Source organism: Uloborus diversus, chromosome 4 (genome assembly GCF_026930045.1).
Source record: "Uloborus diversus isolate 005 chromosome 4, Udiv.v.3.1, whole genome shotgun sequence".
Lineage (NCBI taxonomy): Eukaryota > Metazoa > Arthropoda > Arachnida > Araneae > Uloboridae > Uloborus > Uloborus diversus.
In genome coordinates this window covers 103,731,586-103,742,983 of record NC_072734.1, presented here as the reverse complement: position 1 = coordinate 103,742,983, position 11,398 = coordinate 103,731,586, and the positions used below count along the sequence as shown (strand labels likewise).

The following is an 11,398-nucleotide window of genomic DNA, read 5'->3' as shown; positions in this document are numbered from 1 at the left end:
ACCGAAGTCACTTGATACAATTTTTATTTTCAAGGTAGCCCGGGCAAAGCCGGGCAACGCAACTAGTTAAAAAGAATTAACAAAAAAAAAAAAAAACATTTTAAATGAATTATTAATCTGCTTCAAAGTAATCCTGCCGCTTAGATAAACTTTGATCCATGCGAGATATCTAATACAACACTGTTAAAAAAAAATCTAGAATGTTCCAGGAAAATAATAGGCACCTAGTATGTCTAATTGTTGCCTGTAACATCTCTGAGATCTAACACAAAATTTCCCGCTAAAAGTCAGTGACCTTCCAAAAACTAATCTGGAACCTTTCTGGGGAATTCAGAAACCTTCTCAATAAAGCCCGGTCACGTTTTCGAATAAATCAAGAAAACTTAGATATGTTTATTCCAACACCCTGACGCCTTCCTGATCTACCTGGAAAGTTCTCCTTTGGAAATATGGCAGAAACTAAAGCAGAATTTCAAGCACATACCTAACAGCTAATTTGCTTGCAATTCTTGCAAATGTGCAGTATTCAGAAACAGCAGTTTGCCCTCGCTTGAGCTCTAGTCAAACTGGACGGCCGTAACAGAGTTTAAGACAGAACACCAAATAAAGATATTTTTTTATTTCCAATGGCAGAGAACTTGACAACTTAAAATACAAACAGAACTAAAACGAAGAACAAGGGGGAAAAAAGTGATTGTCTCATTTGGCTTCTTGCCTCCTAGTATCGTTTTACCAAGGAGCTCGCTCGGAGTGCTCTGCAGTGGGAAATGTGGTGGCCATCCATGAACGTGAAATCTCCGCAAAGGGTAGTTTGGAGTCGCATATACACCAATTTTAAAGAGATGTTCAGCCAGGTAGTCATGTTGTACACAAAGTCTAAACATGGCAACCGCCTCACGGCGGGGCCATTCGGGTATGATCTTTCCAGTACTTTCCAATGTTTGGAGCTGGTTCGTGACTTCAGTTCCTCTTGATGATGAGAGGAAAACGAGTTATGGATGAGTCTTTTCATGGTGCGGAATGGGACGCTGCTGCGTGATATTTGCAAGACAGCTGAACCCCTCTTTGCTAGCGTGTCAGCTTGTTCGTTGCTACTTAAGCCACAGTGGCCTGGGATCCACTGGAGAACGATAATCTTATTATTTAGTTCCAATTTTTTGATGGTGAGGTGGATATCCAATATGTCCCAGGAGGATGGGTCGCAAATTGCGCAAATGCTCTGAATAGCAGATCTGGAGTCGGAGAGGATAATGGCGCTTTTTGAAAATTGTTGCAGTGGATGGTTAATTGTTTCAGTGCTATACGTATGGCAGAGACCTCTCCATCGAAGGCTGTACAAAAATTTCCTATCGGAGAGTAAAAACTGAACAAATCACAAAAGATTCCTGCACCAGCGTTAGGTTGGTCTTTAGAAAACGCGCCATCGGTATATACTCTTAGTCAGTCAGGTTCGGGGTACAGATTGTTTAAAGTCTCTAGAACAAGAAGGCGGAGAACTTGAGGAGCTGTTTCGTTTTTAAGAACTGAAGTTTGACATCAAATAAAGAAGGTGAGTATATTTTCACACTAGCAATTAAAAATATTTTTCGCAATAGTGAAAAGTCTGCATTCATGCAACTTGCGGCTGTATAGGGTAGTCTAAATAATAAATGTATCCTTCAGCACAATTTCACATTTAGAACCTTTACCTATATCTAATAAGAGATGTTAGGCACTGAAAAAAGAAATGTAATACTGCAGTACTAACTCCAATTTTTCCGAGTTGTCAGAAAAATGTTAAAATTACTTAGTTGCCAAATAAGAAAACTTTTGGCAGTTCACATTGACTTATCAGCCGTTGGGGAGCACCTCTTCCATTTCGTACGTTACATTTGGTGTGCAGGATAATTAACCTGTTTGCTTAAGCAGCTCAATGTTTTACTGCCGTAGACAAGTAAACAGCAGTATTTGCAGAAATGAGTTTTCGAGATATTAGCAGAAACATGTTCTGAATTCAATAGATGACAAAAATGCAAAAAAGAATCAAAAATGAAAATTTTGAAGTTACTGCCCTTTACCTTCAAATGTTTTGAAATTTGTCTTCCAAACCGTTTTTCGGACAAAAAGCTCAAGAGTCATTAAATCTTAAACAGAGCTAGGCTAAATGAAAAATCAATCGCACAATGTTGCAGCAGAAAATAAATCTTTCAGAAACTTTATTAAAAAGAAAACTTTTGCTTTCAAGTTTTTTTATTTCATCGAAAGTAATATGATAATTTATACAACTACTAGCTTTTATGCTGTTAAAAACAAACATTACACGAAATTAGTTAGTAAAATATTGTACTATGGCGAAAGCATTGAAAATCAGGGCGAATAATTCTTTAAATTTTACAGCTACTGTCACTTCTTCCCTGTTCGCTTCCCTTTTCTTCTAATTACGTTTCATATCAAATGTGCGAATTTCCTACAACTTTTTAGTATCAAATGTACAAGCATAAAGTGATTTAAAAGCTGAGTTCAGGGTTACAAGAGACCTTTTTCTCAATTCAGAAGGTGCGGGCCTATAGATAAAAGAACTTTTTCTCCCATACATAATCTCACGTCTTCTGTAAAGTTTCTAAAGCTGTTGGTTAGTTTAGCTAAAACTTGTCAACCAATGAATATATTAAATTAAATGGCCATAATGAAATCACAAAAAAAAAAGGAAAGTAAATTTCAAAACGATATTTTAGTTCGGTTAACAAGTAAAGAAAATGACCTGTTTTTTAAAGCAATAGAACCTTTTTTAAAGGAAACCTGTATTATAAATTCAATTTCCGATGAGAATATTAGAGAGAATTCGATGAGAATAATCCAATGAGAATTTTACTGACGTAAAACTGAGTAAAAAATTAAGAATAAAATTTAGTTTCAAAAAGGTGATTACAGTATTAAAATCACACACCACATCAAAATTCATGTACTCTGCAAACATATAATTCACAACTCCAATAAACTATAGAGGGCGCTGCAGCCACTGTCTAATGGCGGATGAAAAAGGTAAAACAAACACATGCCGAAACTTATAACTTGCTTTGACGCTTAGTGAATGACAATAATTTTTCATCGTGTTTGTGGGAAGCTTTCTTTTCTATTCTTCTGAAACTACATTACATCATAAACTGTCTGAAGCCTGTAATTTTCCTTAAAGAAAACACGTGAAATGTAATGTTTTACCTTTTTCATTAGTATTGTTAATCACCGCAAGGTAGCGTATTCGAGCTCTGGAGTTGCGAATAAGGGTGTATCGTCACTTCTCTTTAGTAAGAAAAAAATTATCTTCTCATTAAAAAATACATAAGGTTACAAAAAAAATAGCAAAAATAAAATAAAAATAAAAAACAATAAAATGAACTCAAGCTGTGCGGTAAAAAAGACTGCTTTAAAACATTTACAAAGCCAGTGCCTGAAACTGCTGTTTTTCGGAGCGTGACGGCTGCTCTTTTCTGCAGTTAAGCCTTTCGTAACTGTAATGGGTAAGAGAAAAACCACAAGTTTATTTAATTGCCTCTGGTCATCATTCTTCTGAAGCTAATGAAGCAGGCACTCATTAAAGCTCGAAGCTGAGTCCCTCCTCTCCACAACTTCCGCTGCCTCCAGAAAACAAGTTTCGATTCGACGGTCCTGGAATGTTCTATACATCTTTTTTATGTACTTCAATAAAATGATTTCTGGACGTTTATGATCTTAGAGAATGAAGTAAAGGAACCTAAAAAAAAAGTTTGAAATATAGAGTTACGGGCAGTTTTTTTTTTTTTTTTTTATGTTTTTTTGTTTTGAATTTACAGCCTTTTTTTTTTTTTTTTTTTTTCTTTTGGCGTTTTCACCTGCTAATTTTTACACAAGCAGCAACATGTGAAATTCATTTTTCATTTCCCACTTAAAACCGTATCTTAATTCGCAACTCCAAAGCTCGATTATTAACAATACTACCGAAACGTAAAACACTAAATTCCACATGTTTTCTTCGGGTTAAATTACAAGCTTCAGACAGTTTGTGGTGTAATGTAATTTGAGAAAAATAGAAAAGAAAGCTTTCCATAAACACGACAAAAAATTACTGTGATTCACAAAGCGTCAAAGCAAGTTATAAGAAACAGCATTCGTTTGTTTTACCTTTTTCATCCGCCATTAGACAGTGGCTGCAGCGCCCCTATAGTTTATTGGAGCTGCGAATATATGAAACTTTAAATTCGCTAACTATGGAACAATTTGTTTCATTCTCTTCTACTTATTATTCTAAATGTTAAAGTACAAACAACTACTGAGTTAAGATTGTTCAAATAATAGTTAGAACTAAAGGCAGAGGTGTTTTAGGTTGTTAATGGAACACCTTTTTTTTCTCGCAAAAAAAAAGTTAGCTTAAGGATTAAAAAAACATCCAACAAAAGGTATTTCCCATGTTTGTATGTTAGCTCGATGAAGCAGCTCTACAATACTACAGCGTGTGTAATCTTATTTCAATTGAATTTGTAAAAAGTAGCTTTAGTGACGCTTTGAATTAGTTTATTGTGTAAAACTGATTTTTAGTGCAATGCAATCGCTTAAGCTAATTGTCTTTAATAATAATAAAGCTCAATGTCTCTCTTTCTGGATGTCTGTAGGATGCCTGTGACGCGCATAGCGCCTAGACCGTTCAGCCGATTTTCATGAAATTTGGCACAAAGTTAGTTTGCAGCATGGAGGTATGCACCTCGAAGCGATTTTTTGAAAATTCGATGTAGTTCATTTTCTATTCCAATTTTAAGAACATTTTCCGGAGCAAAATTATCATAAGATGGACGAGTAAATTACGAAATTATCATGACGCGGAATGGGAGAGCGAATGAACATATCCAATTGGCGAGAAATTCATCATCCATTATTTGTAAATATACAGGCGAACCGAATGACCTTTTACTTTTCAACTACGGGCAAAGCCGTGCGGGTATCACTAGTAATAAATTAAGTAAAAGTGATTTCTCGAATAAGCAGTGTTTGCAACGTATAAGTAACATTATGAAATTTTACTTCAATTTAAAATTAATCATAGACATCGCTACCTCCTCATTATTGGGGGGGGGGGCTGCAGAGGGTTAGCCGCCCCATCCTCTCATTTTTTTAAAAAAAAAGGAGTTTGAATTTATTGATGTGAAAAGAAAATGGAAGTGTTCAGTCTAAAAAAATATTTTTTGAAAATGAAACAACGAATGTAAGTAAAAATTAAATAAATACTTGTGTGCTGGAAAATAAAAGAACATGAAACAAAGTTTATAGGTATAAATATGAAGGAAACTGCAGACACACGTTTCGGTGTTAAAAGGAACCCCTTTTTCGATGTGAAAGAATGTGAAACAAGTTTATTGGACTGCTCACTTTTTATCTATCATGTTTGTTCACCAACGCGATTCCTATATATTATTACAGTGAAATTTTGTCAGGATTAAGCTCTAAAAGAAAAAATGTAAAGTTTTCAACCAACAAAAATCAACAAAAACGGATTGCACGCAAATTTTGCGGGAAACAATACTAATGAAAGAGAAGTAGTTTTCATTTCAAAAAATTAAATCTACTTTTGTTAATAAAAGTGAATTTTTGAAAATCCTCCTAAGCAAAACTTATTTCAAGACATGTATAAAATGTTAAAAATACGGTCAAAAATGATCGCAGATTAGTGCATTCTTAGCGTTTTCATAAAATAAATGAAATTACAAGTAACTAAAATTAAAAATTTAAAAGAACCCCGAAGTCGCATTTGTAGAATCAAGAGGGAAAATTGAAAATCCTTTTAAAAGCCTTATACTATTAAAAATTAATTTCAAGTATTTTATTTGCTAACAGATAAAAACTGGCAACAGATAAAAATTTTAAATCATTTCATTTAATTTCCTCATCGGCCAACAAAGAAATCGGTTATCAAGCGCTTGAACAAAGGCTTAGCCGCTATTAAAATCTGCTTTAAAAAACGTTATAATTTGAATTCTATGCAACATGGAAGTTTCAAACATATTCTATCAGACGCGGAAAAAAATTATCTTGATTTTAGTATCACATTTTGAAAATATTAAATATGTTTTCATTGCAAAAAACTTTTTAGACGTTTTTAATTGATATCTACATTAATTAATGTCATCCAAAGACGCAACCTAGCTAAGAACACTCTCGATCAACTCTCCTTTCGAACATTTTTTTTTTTTCAAAACCGTTTAGGCGCTATCCGTTTAGGCGCTAGAGTGCCACAGACAGATACACACATGCAGACACGTCAAACTTATTACCCCTTCTTTTGTGTGTGGAAGGTTAAAAATGTTTGTCACTAAAAGAGAAAGAAATTTCGCTCTGATGCAAGCAACTAAAACAAACTGAAATTAGTATCCCATTAATATCTTACAAAGTAAGCAGGCTGATTCAAGGGCGTATGTATAGAGGGGGTGGCAGGGGGCCCAGGCACCTTCCAAAACCATGATTTAAAAAAAGAAACTTAAACGTAATTCGGTCGGTGTTAATTCACAAACAATTTTCCAAGTTTTCGCTCCAAAACTAATAGTAAGTAATAATAATAATAATCTGACGAAAGGAGAAAGCGGCCGGTCCTGTTGAGCTAGAAGGAGCAAGCAACTTTTAATCTCTTTACCAGTGTTGTAATTAAGGATAAGTGCTTCCCAGTGTCGGATTTATGGAGAAAACTCGCTAAGTCCCGGGTGGCAACTTCAGAGGGCAACAAATTGAAGGGTGGCTTCAACATGGAGTCAAAAGAGGATCATAATCAAAGGTGTCCACCCCCCTTCCCCCTCCCTAAGAGCAAAGGCGCATCCCCCTAAACATCGCACCCCCCCCCCCCCCAAAAAAAAGCAAAACATACTTCTAAAAATTTCAATGGCACAGCCTGCACCGTGACAATCCCCCCTCCCCCGCAGGGGGCACCCCTGTCATCATGCTAGCTTATTACATAAAACTTTAAATTAGTTAGTTAAGTAAAATCTTACGTAAGTACAATCATTTTAGTTTATTACAACGTAATGTGTACGTTAAAGCAAAAACAGGCGGGGGGCAAGCGGTCGACTGCCCAGAGAGCCAAATCGGGGTGGGGGGGGGGGGAGACACCTAAAGAGACGCAGATTTATAAATTATTAATTCCTTCTTCTTCTTCTTCTATTTTTTCCAAATACGTTCCGTTTGGAAAATATTTAGAAACACTTTTTTAGACATTTTTCTTTTTTTAATTATATGATTCCAGGGCTGCCACTGCAGACTAAAAAAGCGACTATTGCGACTATTTTGAAGAGTTGCAGACAATGACAACTATTTTAGCCTAAAATAAGACAAAAACGACTATTTTGTAAAAAAAAAAAGTGCTACTATTTCAGCTTAAAAGCAACTAAAAATGTAAAAAAATAAAAAATAAAAAAATGGAAACATAAAAAAAAAAATTCAACTTCAAATATCATTGGTCGAACTTTTAACTCACTCTGGTCTGCCAAAATTCCCAAAGTTGCTTTGTTTATTGCTAAAGATAACTATAGCAGCTCTCTCCCCCCCCCCCCTTTTTTTTTTCTCCTAGCTCCATCAGACACCTGATGCATATTTCTTGCCAACAAGAATAACAATAATCTCATGAAGAGAAACATTGTTTGTGGATTTAGCGGGGTCGGATTCACAATTACAACCTTGTACTTCCTGATACGGAAGAAAGTAGTTTAGATTTCACAAACAAATGCTAATTTAATAACAAAGAAAAGTTTAAAGGGACCAAAGGCAACATTTATTAGGTATTTTAATTACTATGGACATTTTTACCATTATAATAATTTTCCTTTTTCTGTAAAAGTAATTAAGACTTTAAATGTGTAAATGTAAATAAAAGCTTTATCTGCAAAAGTGAAATAGAATTTAAGATCATCAGTATTAAGCATTTTTCTTTTGTGATTTAAAAGCCTCCATGTACCATATAAAACACTTCAGTTTGTCTTCAACACTTACTACAAGTGACTTTCCGGTCACTTGTAGAAAAGCAATCGGTCAAAATCACCTTGCGGTAGGAGCAACATCCGATTCCGAGAGTTTCGGCACGAGTTGGTCATTCCTCTTTTCCCAAACCCCCAATCCGGTACTTCTCCATTAAGTTCCTAGCTACAGGTGTACCTGGTGATACGGCAGAGTTAGAGATCAGTCTTGATGTTTGCAGCTACTTTAATATATAATCTGTAACGGAATTCGTTGAGGGATTTTCTGTGGCTAGAGCACCATATACCATGAGAGATACATATGACCCCAGCAGACTCAATGGATTCAGGAAAAGAACTGTTGATATATACCCAGTGGCGGATCACTGCATAGGCGCATGAGGCGATAGCTGGGGCCTCCAGCAAAGCAGGGGGCCTCCGGGCCGCGAAGTGTTACATACTCAAAACCAAAATATTTTGCTTTAGGATTTGCCATGGAAAGTCATAATTTTGAGTGCAAAATGATCAAAACTCATGGAAATCGACAGTAATGGATTTTAAGCGCTGACTGATTGCTCTCAATAAAGCCACATCTAAGAGGGCCCCAGGCTTCAGGTGGCTTTGTTTGGATTTTTCCAGGAGAAAAAATTGTTCGTTTAGAGGATTTGCAATGGAAAGTCATAATTTTGAGTGGAAAATGCTCGAAACTCATGGAATCGACAATTAGTCATGAATTTTAGGCGCGGGTTTGCTGCTCCCAATGGGGCCCCCAGCGTCTAAAGGAGCCCCAGGCTTGGAGTGCGTTTGTTTGGATTTTTCCAGGAGAAAAAAATTGCTTATTTGAGGATTTGCCATGGAAAGTAATCATTTTGAGTGGAAAATACTCAAAACTAATGGAAATTGACAGTTAGTGATGGATTTTTGGCACGAGCTAATTGCTCCCAATAGGGCCCCCTAATGGGATTGCTTCCAATAGGGCCACATCTAAGAGGGCCCCAGGCTTCAGGTGCCTTTGTTTGGATTTTTCCAGGAGAAAAAATTGTTCGTTTAGAGGATTTGCAATGGAAAGTCATAATTTTGAGTGGAAAATGCTCGAAACTCATGGAATCGACAATTAGTCATGGATTTTAGGCGCGGGTTTGCTCTCCCAATAGGGCCCCCAGCGTCTAAAGGAGCCCCAGGCTTGGAGTGGCGTTTGTTTAGATTTTTCCAGGAGAAAAAATTGCTTATTCTGAGGATTTGCCATGGAAAGTAATCATTTTGAGTGGAAAATGCTCAAAACTAATGGAAATTGAGTTAGTGATGGAATTTTTGGCGCGAGCTGATTGCTCCCAATAGGGGCCCCCTAATGGGATTGCTCCAAATAGGGCCACATCTAAGAGGGCCCCAGGCTTCAGGTGCCTTTGTTTGGATTTTTCCAGGAGAAAAAATTTTTCGTTTAGAGGATTTGCAATGGAATGTCCTATTTTTGAGTGGAGAATACTCAAAACTCATGGAATCGACAGTTAGTCATGGATTTTAGGCGCGGGTTTTCTGCTCCCAATAGGGTACACCGCTTCTAAAGGGGCCCCAAGCTTCAAGTGCGTTTGTTTGGATTTTTCCAGGATAAAAAAATGCTTGTTTTGAGGATTTGCCATGGAAAGTAATAATTTTGAGTGAAAAATGCTTTAAACTCATGGAAATAGAGAGTTAGTCATGAATTTTAGGCGTGGACTGATTGCTCCCAATAGGGTACCCTAATAGGATTGATCCCAATAGGGCTTCGTCTAAGGGGCCCCAGGTTTCAGGTGCCTTTGTTTGAATTTTTTCAGGAGAAAAATTATTCATTTAGAGGATTTGCAATGGGTAAAGTCATAATTTTTTGTAAAAAATGCTCAAAAACTCATAGAATTGTCAATTAGTCATGAATTCCAAAATATATTTGTTTCTTTCCCCCCGTAATGCTTCATCAAAACAAACAGCATATTTCGTGTTCCACCGTAGCCATCACTTTTTCTGAGATCGGAGAGTTCCCGCTTTTTTTTTCAAGGTCTTGTGTCCCCTAAAGAAAGTGGGGTGTTAGATAAGAAGTAACAAAAGGAAAGGCATTATATGGCTCAAGTTCCACGTCAAATGGAAGCCAAAACAGGGCGGTTGACCTTGGGAAAATGACCGCGAGCACCGTTCTTCTTCCCTGTACATTTCAATCCAATTCAGCAGTGCAGTGTTATCTTGTCTTGCAAACAGTGGTCAGAATCTTGCTAGTTTAATGAAAGAAAAAAAGCCTTCTCCCCCCCCCAAAAAAAAACTACACTGGAATTTAGGTGAGCAATCAAACTTTTTTTTTCTCTAATGCCTGAACTTACTTTTAGTCGTAAGTTTAAAAACGAAATTGTTTCAATAGAATCGGTAAAGTAGGGAAATGTGGGGCAAAGTGAAATGGTTAAGATCACTTACTTCATTTCAGTATGAACAAATTGGAATTTTGTTCGAAAATTTTCGGCTCATAAAGTAGGAACAATATATTTTGTAATAAAACTTGCATTTAAACATTATTTTTAACTTTTAGCTATAACTTTGCACCTCCAAAAAAGGTCGAAATATTTACTTTTTTTTCTATGGGGCAAAGTGAAAAATGAAATTTTTTCGAATTAAATATTTTTTATTTGATTATTAAAGATATCTTTGATCAAATGAATGAGTAAATAAAAGAATAATGAATGAATAAATAAAAAGAAAAGGAAAAAATAAGCAAATAAAAAATAATTAGTTAATATATGAGAAAAATTAAATGAGTCAATAAAAAAAAATAATTTTAATTCTGAAAGTTTGAATTCAAATTCTGTGTTTCGCAATAACGAGTTGCGACAGGACCCTACTCGTTGGAGTTATTGTTTACAGAAACGGCTCCTGTCCCCCAAGCCTGCCCTCCTCCTGGGAAGTTACGTGTGCTTAGTTGTGTGTGTGTAAACCTATGTGTATGCACGTAGGCGTGTGTGTATGTGTATGAGCGTGCGTGTGTGCAAGACATCGACACACCTACCAGAAGAAGCAGATTCCGGGGGACAATGCTCAGGACCAGCAGAGGACGGTGGGAGGAAATCGGGAGGAAAATAAAATCACAGTAACGTCAAGGACAGTCAAAAGAGAACAATAAGCAATCGTGATTGCTCAATAGTGAATGAACAAGAAAATGAATGAATAAATAAATAAGGTAACTATTAAATAAAAGAATGTAAGTGAAATAATTAATAAATAAATACGCAAGTGATTTTATAAAGTATTGAAGAAGTAAACGAAATGGAGCTGTTTCACTTTGCCCCATCTACTTTGCCCCACATGCACTTGAATAACTGTACAAATTATTTAAAACAACAAATAAGAAGCTTAATATTAAACAAATACTTTGCCGAATATTAGTAGATCTCAATTAATATTTAAAACATTAATTCCAAGAACTTTATTATTTAATAATA

At 35.9% G+C, this 11,398-nt stretch overlaps 1 protein-coding gene across 1 annotated transcript in view; it reads left to right on the top strand.

Annotated features, from left to right (window-relative positions):
• The first annotated feature begins 860 nt into the window (after window positions 1–860).
• The window catches only part of LOC129220742 (dynactin subunit 4-like), a 38,294-nt gene continuing 27,756 nt past the window's right edge, over window positions 861–11,398 (top strand). The window contains 1 exon segment of the mRNA XM_054855170.1: window positions 861–913. Coding sequence (XP_054711145.1) covers window positions 861–913 — 53 coding nt within the window.